Source organism: Ambystoma mexicanum, chromosome 10 (genome assembly GCF_040938575.1).
Source record: "Ambystoma mexicanum isolate Mex_15411 chromosome 10, UKY_AmexF1_1, whole genome shotgun sequence".
Classification (NCBI taxonomy): domain Eukaryota; kingdom Metazoa; phylum Chordata; class Amphibia; order Caudata; family Ambystomatidae; genus Ambystoma; species Ambystoma mexicanum.
In genome coordinates, this window is record NC_090932.1 from 1,236,418,552 (window position 1) to 1,236,436,290 (window position 17,739).

General features: G+C 45.5%; 1 protein-coding gene across 2 annotated transcripts in view; it reads right to left on the reverse strand.

Annotated features, from left to right (window-relative positions):
• Positions 1-17,739, reverse strand: part of FBXW8 (F-box and WD repeat domain containing 8) — a 1,779,087-nt gene that overhangs the window by 146,882 nt on the left and 1,614,466 nt on the right. For both annotated transcript variants that reach the window (XM_069619213.1, XM_069619212.1), the window contains one exon: positions 3,766-3,939. In XM_069619213.1, the coding sequence (XP_069475314.1) occupies positions 3,766-3,939 (174 nt within the window). The remainder of the gene's footprint in view (positions 1-3,765; positions 3,940-17,739) is intronic.

Genomic DNA, 17,739 nt, shown 5'->3' on the forward strand with positions numbered 1-17,739 from the left:
TCACTTTTGTATAAAATTTGCAAAAAAAGTATTGATGTGTCACTTTTGACTTATGTTTGCATCCGAAGGAGATATAATGGCTTCCCTGCAAGGTGTTAAAGCTCACCAATCACAATCTCACACACATGAACAGTGAAGATTCAACTTCACCACTATGTAGACATTGCAGCTGTAACAGTATTCACCTGGGATGAACACTCCATAGATAAAAATTACTGTACCTAACTGGCAACATAATGTATTTTATTTATTGCAAAAAGCAGGCCATGTAAAGAAAATGTTTGCAGGATTCCAACGTCTCGATCAAAGGCAGGGTAGCCAACAGGCATCGCTTGGTACAATAGTAACTCACGAGTAGAAATGGTAAAACACTGTGTTTGTCCTTGAAAAGAACCAAGTGGGCAGGAGCAGGCTTGAGTGAACGCACGTTACTCTGTGGTATAGAGAAGAAATGTTTCATTAGGCACTGCCTTGTGCGTAGTGCTTAAGGCTGGTGGCTTCAATAATAAGAGCTACTTTGCATTTGCACCCCAAATAGACAAGTGTCGTCGCTCTGAAACATGCACATCTATATCCTACGTGGTGCTCTTTTGTGTAAAACTGTAATACCTTATGCAGTGTCACCCAAAAAGACCACACCTAGCAGGAAACAAAAGGTATCACAACCCCCAGCCCCTACCACTGACAGCACGGGCCCAGTGGCTAAAATCCACATCCTTTTAACCACGTCAGAGCTCCCTATTGTTGGTGTAGCAAGTCCCTTATACTATAAAATAAACTGAACTTGAAACGCTACCTAACCTCTGACTTCACAACCCAAAGGCAAGGCACCCTAGCGACAGTGAGAGGCAGGGCACACATGAGGACTATTTCTCTGAAGAGGTATGAATGCAGACCTGGCAGGATTCCATATCACAAAGTCAGAGCAGTGGCAGTTGTAATGAACATTAATATTGTGTGTCCAAACTAGAAATCCCACAATCCATACGGAAAAGGGCAGAATTACCTTCCACCTGACCCCAAACCAACAATGCCTTCCACGATGAAATCACAGACTTCATCACAACTGCATCCTTCAACAAGATATCTAACATCTTCCTCAGAGATTTCAACCTGCCTGGGACTTAATCCACCAAGAAAACCAGGGAGACATGCACCACCCTAACTATTAAACACCATCGACAACAAGTAACTTGTTACAGGACCATGTCAAAACATAGGACCAAACTCAACCAGGTACTCTCCACTTCCCACACGTTTGGACAGAAGAGACCACACAGCCATTCCCATCCTGCTCCACCAGACATCCCTCCCCCATCAAGGCCAACCCAAACCACCAAGACAGCCACTGAACATTCCCATGGATGCAGTGGAAGGAAATCCTATTACCTTAGCCTCCACATCCGAACACTTGGAGAATGTCAACACCCAGCTGAGTGCACTCAACTACACCCTGAGACCAAAATCTATGTATCACTGAAAACTCAACTGAGCAAACTTAAATCCTCAAAGAACTGGTACACACAAACTCAACAACAAGCATGCTATACACAGAAAAGAAAAGCTCTGGAGAAAATACCACCAACTAGAAGACCTCATCACACTAAAGGTTCCCCCAACCTGAGCTAACTACAGCCATCATGGAAGCATCCAACAAGAGCAGTGCAGAGCGGACTTCCAAGCCGTCAAGCAATGCACCAACCTGCAGGCAGACCCTGCAATACTACAAACCACTGAAAAATGCAATGCCGTCAACAGCTTCTTCACAGACAAGATACACAATACAATGCAATGTACAGACCGCTTCAATCGCCACAGACACCACACCCATACAAGCCTGCACCATATAAAGAAGGACTGAATTCAGGACAATTTCTGCAGGTGACCTGACCTACACTCTCGCAGCAACTATAATGACATTTTCCCTTCCTTAATTATGAAGGTCATTGAAGGTGAAGTGCTTACACTGCTTCACAACTTCATCAATGCATGCCCCACACAAGGTGCCTCCCGAAATGCACTGAAAAAGGGACAGATCCTCTTGCTGACGAAACCCACACTTGACCTAGATGACCTGGCCAAGTATCGCTCCATCACTTACCTAACCCTTCCTCAGAAAAGTGTTTGAGAAGACCATGGCCATCCAGTTGCATTGAAGAATCACTGAGCAGAAACTCCTAAAGGACTACCAATTCGGTTTCTGACCAAGATGCAGCACAGAGACAGCCACCATCCAAGTTATTGATGGCACACTACATACATATCCTGCAAAATAGATCCCTGCTTAACCTTCTTGCTCTCTGCTGCCTTTGACTTTGTTGACCATGAAGACCTGTACATCCCCGTCACACATGGGGTTCGATGGGCCACGTATGCAGTGGTTCACCTTGTACCTCTTCAACAGCGGTAAACTCATCCAGATGATCCCATTCAGATCCCAGAACCACCCAGTAACCTGCAGAGTTCCACAAGGTTCCATTCTGTTAACTTCACATAGAACCTCTGGGAGAGCTCCTTGCCAACGGCAACATCAAGATACAGCAATATGTAGCTGACGCACAGCTTTAACAAAAGATCTATTGCATCAACATCACCCATCAACTCAAGCAATGCCTACCCCTAATCCAAGCCTGGATGTCAAGTGAAGCTAAACCTCAACACTACCAAGAACATGGCAGCCTCTGTAAGGAAACCCCACCAAGCATGCTCAAGTCCAGAATTGGCTGAACGATATGAAGCATGATGGATTCACGCCTCAACTCTTACCCTGTGCGGAATCCCTTTGCTTTACTACAAACTATGAACTTTCATTACAAAAAACACATTGCCAAGAAGACCCAAGCAGCATTGCACCAGCCTTTTATCCCTGACCAAAGTTTCAAAACAGTTTTCCAAGTCCTGGCCCTCTTCCATCTGCAGGGTGGCAAAGCCCTACTTCGCAGAAGTCCCAGATGCCCTCTTGGCCCCCTTGAAAGCCACCCAGCATGCTGCAGCATACCTGATCAAAGGACTGAGACAATTCAACCACATCGACCCCATCCTCAATGACTTGCACAGACTATGCCTTCAAGCATGCATCATGTTTAAGAAGACAGCCTGCATCATCTACAAAGCATTCACAACCAAAACAACACTCTAACTGGTCAAGAAACACACCATCTCCGGAGGCCAGTGCAACACCAGAAGCCATTACATTGCCTGACTGAAATCAAAGAACTGCAAGAGAGAAGAACAGCATGCCAGCCTTTTCCTGCAAAGCACCATGTCTCTGCAAGAGGTTATAAATGCATATATGTTGGTCCCGCTCGATCCAACATTTCAGGAAGGACCTGAAGACACTGCTCTTCAAAGAACATCTCACCAATAACTGGTGGTGACACTCCACATTTTGGCCGCCTCTGGATCCCCCCCCCCAACCCGCTCTCCCTACCTATCCCAGCTCCTCTGTTACCTTTGCACCCTGTTTGTGACTTGGGTGTCTCCCCTTTGTACATTGCTCCTTTGCTTGCCAGCTAGATTCATGCTTTATAAATCCAATACAAATGCATGCATGCTAACTCAAGGTGTCATGCAGGACATGGTGCCACTTGGTAGTTATGACCCACTGTGGCTCATTGGAAAGTTTCTTGTCTCCAATTATGTTTTCCTATTTCTATGACAGAAAGAAATAATAGAATTAACCCCTTTTCCCGAATTCAAATAAAGTACAGGGATACATGTATAAGTATAAATAATTTGAAACATTAACTTCCTGACGCATAGTACCTGGCATGTGTCTCCCAGAGCTTGGTGCCCATTCGCTGATCCCAGACGCAAACCAGTCCTTCCTCTCCGCCACTGACAATCTTCCAGTCATCCATGCGGGCTGCCGAGACACCGAGCTGGTGGGCATAAAGTGAGCACAAAGACTTGTTGCTACGGATGTCATACACTCTTATCCTGAAGAGAGAACAGATGAAACAAAAAGGCTGTAAATACTGCCAACACAAAATAATAATAATATAGCAGAGTGAGGGATGCTTCATTGAGGGAGCAGAGTATATCATTTACAAACATGAGAGAAAGAAAAAAAACATTACTGGCTTGTAGAATATGGGTATATTCTATTAAAAAAAACTGCCCTAAAAAAAGGTATATTTCTGTGATCAGTAACCTTAACATGAAAATGTGTTGCTGTATGAAACACACAATAATAGATGTGGCATTGTGAGTCTCGCAAAATTAATCGAAAATGCTTGCCGGAGTCTCACGAGGCCAAGAACCCAAAGGGCTCGAACAGCAGCTTAGTGTGCACTTTGCACAGCGAGCGCCAAGCAAAATGTACATGACCCTTTTGCTCGCTTGATATGCTAGACCCAACAAATGGAGATAGTTACAGAAAATCCACTACATGCTGAATTAATCATTTGATGCAGGTTTCCTTCCCCCGCAACAAAGGTTCTACATTTGGCAATGAGTCAGGACGATTCCCCGCTTCTCAAAGATACAGCACATCAAACACATTCAAAGGCCAAGCAAGAAACTGCATAACCGCCACCGTTCCTAGCATTGCCAGCTAGGCCGGTAATAACAATTGCTACAGTAGTTGCCACTTTTCCTAATGCAAGTAGAAGCCATAGCAAGCAAGAAGGCAATACTACTTAATGCCTTAGGAGCAAAATGATTGCAGGGTTGAACAGTGAACCGTCTACAAAGTCTGATGAAAATGACAATGCCCGTGCTGAAGCAATCAAAGTTTGGTCCATGGAGAAAGAGCACATAGTGCTGAATCGTAATGTTTTTCTACAAGATAGCAACGAATCAATTGAAATGAAGAGTACATAATGGGGTTATGACGATAAGACATAGAAGATTATGTGAGTTTTGGAACAATGTAAAAAGCATGATTCAGTGACATGGTTACGGTACACATCACAATAAAAATAGTTCAGGACACATTTTTTTAGGAGAAAGGAATAGCAATAGATAAAGCAATACAGATGTCATTCATATCTGAAGAGACCACCAAAAGAAAAAAGGAAATGGCAGGATCAATAGCTCAAAATTAAGTACACACCCTGCATATGGCCAAGCAAGGACAGTGCAATGAGAAAACCTGGAATTAGAAACTCATAACAGTACATATTACCACTGAAGTGCCAATGGTGTGGAAGTATAAGACGTGTGAAAAGACAAACTATTTATGGTGAAGAACAAGTAGTGCAGCAGTTGGGACATTTCTCAGAAGTGTGTCGGAGTAGAGATCATAAAGTGACTGTGGTAGATACTGCAAACTAGTGAAAGGAGTACTCATCCTCAAATGAAGAAAGTTATATGGTACTAGTAGTAAAACAAAATGAATAAAAACAAAAGAAAGCACATTGTAACATAAAAATGAATGTCAAAATAACTAGAGTAATGGCTGATTCTGACTGGACCAATACTCCCATCACCACTTACAAGGAGATGATGGAAATAGATGAAGTGGACATGGAGATATTATGAATGCCAACTGGATTTCAAAGGCCGGTCCTGCGCGATGACCAGGGTCTATTTTGCAGAGCATGGACCACTGGTGCTGGGATGGAGCAATCAGGCAAAAGTAGGTATAAATCTTGAGCCAAATGCCATGGGACAATTATTGTCATTGGACAACGCAGCTCTCAACGACATGGTTTGTTCTGTATCGACTATGGCGCACAACGCACTACAAACTCAGTTAGAATAGCTTGCCAAGCAAGGAACCATAGAACTAGTCAAATCATCAGAATGACTAAGCCCAGTGGTTGTGATTATGAAACCCCAATAATCGGCTTACAAATATTCATCAGCTTGAGGAGTTGAAACAGAGAAAAAATAACTGACAATTATCCACTACCCAGTATAAATGAATTTATACTGATGAATGCAAAAGTCTTCATGAAATTAGATGTGCGAGACACATTTAATTGATCAAATCACATAAGGAATCAACGCATTTTACAGTGTTACTAATACCCTAACAAACCTTTCCAATATAGGAGCTGCGATGGTTGAGTAATGGGGAATGAATCTCTGATAATATCCCACAAATCCTAGGAAAACTCTGACCGGTCTGGCATTCACTGGGAACTGTAACCGTTGAATTGCTATCAACTTTTCCTTTTGCGGTCTGATAACTCCTTGGCCCACATAATACCCTAGACATTTTGTATGGAAATTGGCTACATACGTTTTCTTCAGATTAACATGAAGGCCTACCTTTTGTAGGGACTTGAGGATGGCTTCCAGATTTGAGAGATGTTCGGACCAGGTCTGGCTCAATACAATAATGTCATCAAGATAAGCACCCACATACTGTTTATGACCTTTGGTGAGGGAATTCATTAGCCTTTGGAAAGTTGCAGGCGCCCCGTGTAGACCGAAAGGAAGAACAGTAAATTGGTAAAGTCCTGTGAGAGCGGCAAAAGCTGTTTTCTCTTTGTCAGGAGGATGTAAGGGTATTTGCCAATATCCTTTGGTGAGGTCGATAGTGGTTAAGAACTTTGCTTTTCCAAGTTTATCTAAGAGGTCTTCTATTCTTGGCATGGGATATGTGTCAAATTTTGAGACCTCATTTAGTTTTCGAAAGTCCACACAAAAACGGGAACTCCCATCAGGCTTGGGGACTAGAACCACCGTAGAACACCAGTCACTGTGGGAAGGTTCTATTACTCCCAGATCTAGCATCTCCTGAACTTCTTGATTGATTGCCTGAATATTGGCTTCCGGAATTCTATAAGGACGTAACCTAACTGTGGTGCCTGGTGGTGTGGTTATGTGGAGAAAAGCCAGGGTGGTCCTCCCTGGAAGAGACTAAAACACTTCTGCATATGTATCTACCAAGGATGATAGATCCAGCATTTGTGCTAGGGTCAATTCTTGATTTATATTTAAGGCTTCTTTTCCGGTACTCATTTTAGACTGTGGAACATGTTCTGCTTGTAGCTCATTAGTATTAATCATAGTTAAGATCTGGGCAGGTTCTACCCATTTATTTAGCAAGTTCACATGATAAGATTGCAAGGATACTTTCTTGTCTGGTTGTTGGAACCTTGTAGGTCACTTGTCTGAAGACTTCTCTACTTTATAAGGACCTCTCCAGGCTGCCAACATTTTATTTTCTGAGGTTGGTAAAAGCACTAACACTTGGTCCCCCACCTGGAAACGTCACAACCGAGTTTTCTGATTGTAATACTGTTCTTGCCTTCCTTGGTGTGATGCTGGAAATGAATCGGAGGGACAGGGCATCCGTATCCTTGTCCTTTACTGCTTTTTATCATGTGTTCTGTCATGTTTCCCGTGCAGGAGTTCGTGTGTGACTCCTGGCGGTGCAGCTCTTTCTTTTGGTTTGGTGAACAGACCCATGGGATACCCTTATGGCACCCATGGGTGGGGGTACAACCCTATGCCCCTAGTGTATGTTTTCGAGCACCTGTGGGTGGCCCACAGAGCATGGTTTGAGCTGGTGGCAGCTCCATGCTGAATTTGACAGGTGCTCCGAGTATCCTCCATTTTTGGGATACCCAGGCCCTGCCATTGGGATCAGTTGATTCCTGATCGGAAACAAGATGGCCCTGTGGCCTCTTGCTTTCTATTGCTTGTTACCTTGTTTTGCCAAAGTCCTGGGAAGCCCTGACTCTGTCCCTTCCCCCTGACCGGCTGTTGGGTGGAAGTTCCATATATGGTGTTGTTGTGAAGTCCAGGCCAGACTGGCTGGAGCCTTCCCAGTGACTGTATGTTGTGGGTACACCCTGTGGGTGGGACCTGGGTGAATCGAGTGCTTGACGAATACGCATTCTGTGTTGTGGGTGTCTAGTATCTGGTGTTCGACACAATGACTGAGACAGCCCTGCCGAAACTGGTATAAATGTAGTGTGGAGTGTTGAATGGCTGGGTACTTGTCCCAATACACAACATGTTGCGAGTGTCTGGAGAGGAGTGAATGGACTGAATGCACTATGCACCTGATTGGCTGGCTGCCTGCATGAATGAATGCCCTTCTGACCGATTGGTTGCCTGAGTGTGAGCCAGCAGAATGAATGGGAGATCAACTAGTATATCTGGGGGCCTCTCACTGCTAGAATTCGTGTTCAGAAGCTGAAGTCCACTACACAGAGTAACTGGAGCAAACCCGAAGCTTAACCTTGAAGCCCTACTCGAAGAGAAGTCTTCCTGCTGCTCTACTTCGTCGATCTGAAAGCTGCTGTGTCTCCAAGGACTGACCGAGCGAGGACCTGGTAAGGCGCCCTCTTCCCGAGCTACGAGGGACCATCGTGCACCAGCTGATCCTTGCCAAAGCTCCCTGGTAGACAGACCTACGACCGGCTGCCGACCGGAGATGGGGACTGCCGCGGATCCCAAAGAGAAGCGTCCGGACTGTTGTCCGCCACTGTCGAGGACTGCCGTCTGGAGCCATCGTGCTCCCGTTTTGCCTAAGAACTTCATTTGATCCAAGGACGCTCTCGTCTGCATCGCCGCCCGCTTTATCCCGCTGGAGAAGGCCCGACCGTCGACGCGCCGAGGAGCATCCGCCGGTGGGTTTCTCGCCACCTAACGACCACAGAGACGCCGACAACTCGACACCCTTGCTGGGCCACAGTTCTTCATCATCTCTTTGCGGTCCAGAACTATCGTCACCGAGGTGCCCCGCACGCCTCTTTCTTGCAAGACGCCAACGCTCCATCGTCGAGAACTGCTAGGAACAAAACTGCCACTTCACCGCCGTAGTTCACCTTGTTCTCCATCGGACATTCAACGACCCGTGACTCCTGCCTTAAAGGGAGCGCTCTCAAGAAGGGCAGTCGATTTCCCATTGGCAAACGCTACAATTCCAGGTACATTGGGGCTGTAGAACTATTGTAGAAGGAAATAAGACTCATAGAACAATATATGGACTGGGCTTGTGCTATATCTTTATCTTCCAGGTTGTCCAGGAGGGTGATCTCCACACAGAACTGTGCTTAATGGTAGAGGCCAGTATTTTGCCTATTGTTTCAACCATCTTGCTTTTCTTCCACTCTCTGTTAGGCAGAATCCTGTGCAGTGCCCTTAGGGTCCACTACACACAATTAAGACTACAGGTGGTAATACAGGTTTTACCTTTGGTACAAGCCTGTACTACTATGTTGAAGTGGTAGCAGTAGCGGAGCAGCCAGGCTTATCTCAAGAGTATATGAGCAGAAGCAGAGATTACACGAAGAGACCACAATTACTGTGACTCAAGCAAACACTGACTCAAGGTTTCAGGTAGAAAAATATAAGTACATTTATTTTTAAACCATTTGTTATAAACACAACACTTCTATTAAATTCAAAACCACACGTAAAATGGTTTATAGTCATAATGTCGAAAAAAAAATGTCGACAAACAAAAATGTCGAAATTTTTTTTCGAAAACAAAAATGTCGACATCCTATACTTATAATGTAAAAAGTCATTTTTTAGAAAAAGAAATGTCGACAAAAAAATGTCTCTTAGAACTATCAACACCTCACCCAACACCCCCCTGACACCCCCCCCCCACACCCCCCACCATCACCCTCCCACCCCTCATACTCAACACATTCTAATTATATATTTATTTTTTTTTATTTTTTTTCAATAAATAAATAACCAAAAAGAGTTTAATTTACTATGGGGGGGGGTCCCCCCAACACCCCCCTGCCACCCCCCCACACCCACCCCAACCACCCTCTCACCCTCATTCTCAACACATAGTAATTATATATTTATTTATTTATTCAATAATTAAATAAATAAAAAGAGTATCATTTACTATGGGGATGTCCCCCCCCAACCCCTCTCACCCAAGACCCCCTGCCACCCCCCACTCCCCCCACCCCTCATACTCAACATATCTTAGTTATATATATTTATTTATTTATTCATACAATAAATACAAAATATCGAAAAAATATCGAAAAAATTTCGACATTATTGTTTGTCGACATAATTTTTTTCGACATTTATTTTTCGAAATTTTGACTGTCGACATTATGACTGCCCACCACGTAAAATATACTACGACTAACCAATTCACTTTGTACGGTATGACTCAAAGTAAGTGCCCTGTGTTTGAATGGACCGGTGTTATGAAACAAGACAAGTTACTGTGAATACGATTGCGATCACTTTTTGACAGTTCGGTCTACTAAATAAACGCGTATCCGTGACAAGAAATGCTACCCGGGGCAAAAACACACTTAGCACCCGAGATACCCAGAGGGAGTTGGAGGCAAAAATCATAGGCAATATTATAGTTCGGCAGACAGAATCGAAGAACACTCAGACAGGAATTCAAGAGTCAAAGGGCCGGAGCCAGGGTCAAGTGACAACGGGTGCCTGTTGTCGAGGATCACACAGTCGAACAGTTCACGATTCAACGTAGCCAAGAGTACTTTGATATTGTCAATGTTCGGAAGCAAAAGTTATAAGAAGGAGGGAAGACCAGGGCAAGCCTTGGAGATGAAGAAAAGGGATTCACCCTAATTCCTCAAGCAGAACACAGTACCTTATTCAATGAAGAAGTTGGTTCCCTGGCAGTTGTTCCTGTTGGTTTCCCGCAGACCCACGGTTCCTGGAGCTTCGATGTGAAGGACGACGACTGGAGGGGTCTGCACCACACAAGGATGAAGCCGGCAACAGCGATGATGAATAAAATGTGCAGACTTTAAAAACAGGAGAGGCTCTTCAGACGTCTATCCGGACCACTACAGCAGTGTGCAGCGATTTCGACCAAGAAGAGGATCCTCTGGCTGTGGAAGATGAGCTGGTTATCCCCACCAAGCTCAAGGGAAGACGACTCCGGACTGGATCTTCTCTGGTCATCGAAGGGTAGATAGCTCAGGACTGCAGCAGGGCTTCACCGGGACAGGGTAGTTGCAGCAGTCGACTTCTTCTCCGCTTCTCTTCGGTTCCTTGTAGTTCCAGTGGCGACTCTCTGACTTCTAGCCCAAGAGACCTGCCTTTTATGCGAAAAAACCCCATTCACACAGCCAGGCTGTCAATCACTCAGCAGGGGGGTTGTCCAGCCCGGACAGCCACCTCAGCCAATCATGAAAAAGTGTGACTTGAGTTTCCTAGGATACCCTGTGCAGGGGGTGACTACACCCCTCCCTCACATTCAGCCCACCTAGACACCCAGGCGCCTGGAGAAGGGCTTCTGAGCAGAAGCCCGCCAATAGACGGTGAACAAAGGAGGCAAACCTGGTTTGCCGTGCAAAGTAACTTTAACAAAAAGAAATGGTGAATAAACCCGACCGGAGCCAGAAGAAAAAGTATTTGGTCAAGCGGGTTTAAGTTCGAGGCTAATAAAATAGCCTAAAACAATACCACGTTTATCTAATATAATCGCGGTTGAAAAGTTAGGGTAGTTACCACTTCCACCAGCCATGTCTAAATGTTAAAATAGCGAAACAATGCTCTAGGAGGTACAGATACAAAGGGATACGAAGTAACCCTTTCCAGTACTCCATGGAAGATGCGGTGTACTGGATCTGTGGTAACTTGACTAAGTAAAGTTAATTGCAACTTTACCCTTATCTGGGAGACTGTAGTCAGCCCCAGAATGGAGTCGGTGGGAAGTCTAAAAAGACAACCCTGTGTCACTGCACTGAAGGTGCTGTGTAACACACAAAAGAAGGGGGCTACTGAAGTGGTGTACTCCAGAGCCCACAATCACAAAAACAGGTAAAAGACACATGGCAAAACATGGGTAAGAGTGGGGGAAAAGCTCACACTCTTACCAAGTGAAAGAAATAAACTCCAGAAGTCCAGCAAAGCTGCTGGGGGACTCACGAGGTGAGGAAAATTAGCCATAAATGAGAATTCTCCCTAACACTCGCCCCCCCCCCCAGACTAAGGGACAGGAGGATTTAATCCACTCCTGGATGGACCTCATACCTCTAGTCGGTTAAAAACATACTAGAGAGACCATCAGCATTTTGGTGGTGACTTCCTGCTCTGTCCTCAATGGAAAAATCAAATCCTTGAAGGCAGAATGACCATCTGAGTAACTTTGGGTTTTCCCCTTTCATTTGCATTAGCCATCTCAAGGGTTGGTGGTCAGTCAGAATGGTGAAGGCAGACCCATACAAGTATGGTCTAAACCTCTTCAGTGACCACACAATAGCAAAACATTCTCGTTCTATTGTTGCCCACCTTGTCTCAGGATCCTTTAACTTCCTGCTGATGAAACAAATGGGGTGTTCCCTACCTTTCTCATCCAGTTGACTAAGGACTGCACCTATACCTACATTAGACGCATCAGTTTGTACAATGAAGGGTTGGTGATAGTCTGGAGCTCTTAGGACTAGAGCTTGACAACAGGCTTTCTTTAGACCTTCAAAGGCTTGATTGAACTCCTCATTCCACCTGACCTTTTTAGGGAATTTGGGAGAGGAGATGACATTCAAGGGTGAAGCTATGGTCCCATAGTTCTCTATGAAGTTCCTATAATACCCAGTGAGACCTAAGAAGGCTCTCACTTGGGTTTGAGTAGTAGGGGCGGCCCAGTTTTGTACAGCTTGTACTTTGCTAGGCAATGGCCTTATTTCACCTCCTCCTACCTCATGTCCAAGGTAGACCACTGAACTCTGAGCAATTTGACACTTGCTTGCCTTTATGGTCAGATGGGCCTGTTCCAGAGCCTGCAATACATACCCTAGGTGTTCAATATGTTCTTTCCATGTAGGGCTGAACACTGCAATGTCGTCCAAGTATGCCATGCAGAAGTCCTCCATCCCATTCAGAACTTGATTGACCATCCTCTGAAGTGTAGCAGGTGCATTCCTTAGTCCAAAAGGCATTACCTTGAATTGGTAGAGGCCGCTGGGGTGGAGAATGCAGTTTTCTCCTTGGCATGGTCTGTCAGGGCTATTTGCCAATAGCCTGACGTCAGGTCAAATGTACTGAGGTACTGGCTGCACCAAGTTTGTCCACCAGCTCATCTGTCCTAGGCAAAGGATGGGCATCAGTCTTTGTGACTGCATTTAGAGCTCTATAGTCCATGCAGAATCTCAAGTCTTTGGATCCTGCCTTTGGTACAAGCACAACTGGGCTAGACCATGGGCTAGTAGAGGGCGCTATAACCCCCAAGATCATGCATCTTGTTGACCTCATTCCTTATGTGGTATATTACATTGTCTGACATTCTGTACCCCCTGCTTTCGATAGGCAAACAGTCACCAGCGAGTATGTCATGCTGGCCCCAAGGGCTCAAGCCTGGTGAAAGTGAGAACAGGGAGGCAAACTGATTTAACAGTAATTTTCACTCATCCTGCTGTCAGATGTGAGACTGGAAGAGAGATTAACTCCTTCCACTTGCTCATCTAAAGGTACGCCTCTGAGGAGGTCAGGCAGAGGTTCACTCTCCTCCTGCTCCTGAGATGAAGCTAGGAGCAAAGCTCCTATGTCAGGTCTAGAGACATAAGCCTTTAAACGGTTGGTGTGACAGACTCTGGGAACCTCCTTAGGATTGCCTAAGTCCACCAGATAGTTCACCTCTCCAGGTTTACCCACAACCTTGAAGGGCACTATCCATTTGTCCTGCAAGGCCATCTGCCTTGTTAGGACCATAAAAAGAACACGCTGGTCTTGAGGGAACTCAACCATTTTAGCCTTCTGGTCATGCCAATGCTTGACCAGCCCTCAAGTTATCACTTGCCTCTGGCATCATGTGGGACATTCTCCTCCGGAGACCCATCACATAGTCAGTCACTCTGACTGGCTTGGGGGAAGGTGCACTCTCCAACCCCTCCTTAATCAGGGCCAATGGACCTCTGACTGGATGGCCATAGAGAAGTTCGAAGGGACTGAATCCTACTCCCTCCTGAGGGACTTCTCTATATGCAAAGAGAAGGCATGGCAGTAGAAGGTCCCACTTTCTTCTAAGGGGTTCTTCTAAAGCACCTATCATGCTCTTCATATTTCTGTTAAACCTCTCTACCAACCCATTGGTTTGGGGATAGTAGGCAGTTGAGAACTTGTAGGTGACACCACAGGTTTTCCACATGGCTTGCATGTAGTGGGACATAACATTTGATCCCCTGTCAGATATCACCTCCTTAGGAAAACCTACTCTGGTAAAAATACCAAGTAGGGTCTTAGCCACAGCCGGAGCCGTAACAGTCCGCGTAAGTATGGCTTCAGGAAATCTAGTGGCATGGTCCACTACAACCAGGATAAACCTGTTGCCTGAAGATGTGGGAGGGTCAAGAGGACCAACAATGTCAATTCCAACCCTCTCAAAAGGAGCTCCCACCACTGGGAGAGGCACCAAGGGTGCCACATTCTTGGCTCCACTCTTGCCAGAGATTTGGCAAGTGTGACAGCTTCTGCAGAATTTGTCTACTTCTGAACCCATCTTAGGCCAGTAGAAGTAAAGAGAGCCATTCCTTGGTCTTCTTAAAACTTAAGTGACCAGCCAAAGGTACCTCATGGGCTAACTGCAGAAACTGGAGTCGGTTAACTAGAGGTACTACAAGTCTCTTGCAGTCTAGAGGGGTTGAGTCAGTTGGTTCACTTGCTCACTATTCTTAGAGAGGCACAGATCCACCCTACTGATGAGGTCCAACCAGACCGAAACACGTGTCTGGGGTTTCTGTTGGTACTCTTGTTCAGAGGAGAATTGCCTAGCATTTCGGTGCTGGACTGCCCCAGGGCAGGACAAAGACTGATATGTTTGGGATATTTCTTCTCTGTGAAAGATAGTGAGCTAAAGACTCTGGGTAAGTCTCTCGTAACCAGGACTAATGTCTGGCAGAGGGACTCCCAGGACCCCCCTTGTTAATTTGCATATTCAAGTAACTTTGGGTCTCACCCTAAGTTACTAGGGGAATCCAGACGTGGACCCCTTGCTCACTATTCTTAGAGAGGCACAGATCCACCCTACTGATGAGGTCCAACCAGACCGAAACACGTGTCTGGGGTTTCTGTTGGTACTCTTGTTCAGAGGAGAATTGCCTAGCATTTCGGTGCTGGACTGCCCCAGGGCAGGACAAAGACTGATATGTTTGGGATATTTCTTCTCTGTGAAGGATAGTGAGCTAAAGACTCTGGGTAAGTCTCTCGTAACCAGGACTAATGTCTGGCAGAGGGACTCCCAGGACCCCCCTTGTTAATTTGCATATTCAAGTAACTTTGGGTCTCACCCTAAGTTACTAGGGGAATCCAGACGTGGACCCCATGCTCACTATTCTTAGAGAGGCACAGATCCACCCTACTGATGAGGTCCAACCAGACCGAAACACGTGTCTGGGGTTTCTGTTGGTACTCTTGTTCAGAGGAGAATTGCCTAGCATTTCGGTGCTGGACTGCCCCAGGGCAGGACAAAGACTGATATGTTTGGGATATTTCTTCTCTGTGAAAGATAGTGAGCTAAAGACTCTGGGTAAGTCTCTCGTAACCAGGACTAATGTCTGGCAGAGGGACTCCCAGGACCCCCTTGTTAATTCACTGTAGAAGAGGCCATCCTACCAGTGTAACCTATACTTCCCAGGCCCAGTCCCATTGAGTTGAGAAGCTGCCTGTAGGCGAAGACCTTCCAGGGTAGGACACTATCTTTGTCCTTTGCGGAAGTCTGCCCTGTTGGGTCCACCTTCTGCCAGTAAAGACTGCAGCTCAGGATGGTCCACAGGGTCAAGATCTCCTACCAGAGCAAGATAATCTTCTAGATCTGATTCCTCAGTATCTAGCTTAACCATACAGGGTTGAACTTCACACTCAGCCCCAGCTGGTGGAGGAGTCACAGATGTGACTTTGGACAGTCTTGGAGATGTCCTTCTGGGCACAGGAGTCCTTGCTGGTTTCTTGCTGGCAGACTTGTGTTTCCCCTTTGTCTCTTTCTGACCTGTAATAGCAGTAAGTAAGTCCTGTGGACTTGGGGTGTTAGTTTCCTCTATCATATCCCCAGGAGAGCCTCTCAAGGTTCTCTCCCTTGCAGACCTAGTGAGCTCCTGCTTCCTTCTGCTGGGGGGCCTGGGGGTACTAGACACAACGCCAAGAGTTTTAAGGTCATTACCCAACAGGACCCTCCCAGGTACGTTATTTTTCACACTTACAGGTATTCTGTCAGTCATGTCATTACCCTGGTAACTGGGGAACCATTTGCACAGGGCCTCCAGCTAACTTGGTTAGGTGTCTGGGTGCCTTAGCAACATCCTCCACCTTCAAAAAACATTAATCAACCACAGTTATGCTGGCTCCAGTGTCTCTGATGGCAGGGGTTTCCTGAGCATTCAAAAGAACACTATCTTTGTAATACTCTTTAGTATTATCTGGGATTGAGTTATAGACATCTAAGTTCTGTTGTTCCCAAAGACCCAAGGGCACTAAATAAACACTAGCTGAGACTCTCATGGGCTCATCAGCTAGTAAATGAAGGTTTCCACTGGCTATAGGTACTTCATCCACCTGGGACAAGGCTAAGGAGACAGTGTTGATCCCTGAAGGTTTACCCTTACACCTGGGATCTCATTTCACATGGCCAGGTAACCCACAACCAAAGCATTTCCCAAATGCTTTTTGGAATGGGGGTTTGTTCTGACCTCCATCTGTTGTGCAACCAGATGTTACACTAGCCTGATTTGGTTTACCTTGTGGCTTACCCTGGTTATGTCTGGGACCCTCTTTTGGATTGGATTATTGGAATTCTCTTTGTTGTCTTTCTTTGACTGCTTTCCCTCATCCTTTTTCTGAGTTAGCCCAGAATCCTTGTGAGTAGCCCTGTTGGCAACCCACAAGTCAGCAGCCTTAGCTAGCTTCTTAGGATCTATCTCCTTTGAATCAGCCAAGTGCTGTCTAAGCTCAGGAGAGCAGACATCAAAAATAGACTCCAGCATTACAAGATTCCTCAAACCTTCATAAGTGTTCACTTTGTAACCCTTAACCCAACCATCTAAGTGTTTCAAACATTCACACACCCAGGTAGCCCAAGGAGTACCATCATGCTTTTTGAGGGTTCTAAACCTCTTAGGATACTGGGAAGGGGTCTTCCCAAATCTAGCTATTAATGCTAGTTTCACACACTCATAATCCTGTTTATCCTCCTCCCCCAACTCCATTACAGCATCACTTGCAACAGGGGGAAGCCTAGAGAAAAGCCAAGGAATCAACTGATTCCCTGAGATACATTGAATCCCATGATTGTACTCAAACATTGCTAACCAATCCAAAACATCAAGTTTAGTCTCATACATACCAATCATTTCCTTTGGGATACAGGGTCTGTTAGGGCTGGAAGACCTTCTGACCCACTCTCCAGACTTTGTTTTCCCATTAACTTTGCAATCAATTCAGATTTCTTTCCTTTACCAGAGAGACTCCTCTCCCTACACGTGGTTCTTAAAACCTCAGCAGTGTAGTTCAAGAGACCCTCTTCAGTGTAGATTCCCATATTTGACATGATTTATTAGTTAAATAGAATTAGTGGTGTTAGCCTTGTGGTTAGTTGAACCCAAGCAATAGCAGCACTCCAAGTGTAATCACTCTACTTCCAAATTCCACAGCTGCCACCAGTGTTAGGCAGAATCCTGTGCAGTGCCCTTAGGGACCACTACACACAACTAAGACTACAGGTGGCAATACAAGTTTTAACTTTGGTGCAAGCCTGTACTACTATGTTAAAGTGGTAGCAGTAGCGGAGTAGCCAGACTTATCTCAAGAGTATATGAGCAGTAGCAGAGATTACACAAAGGGATCACAATTACTGTGACTCAAGCAAACACCGACTCAAGGTTTCAG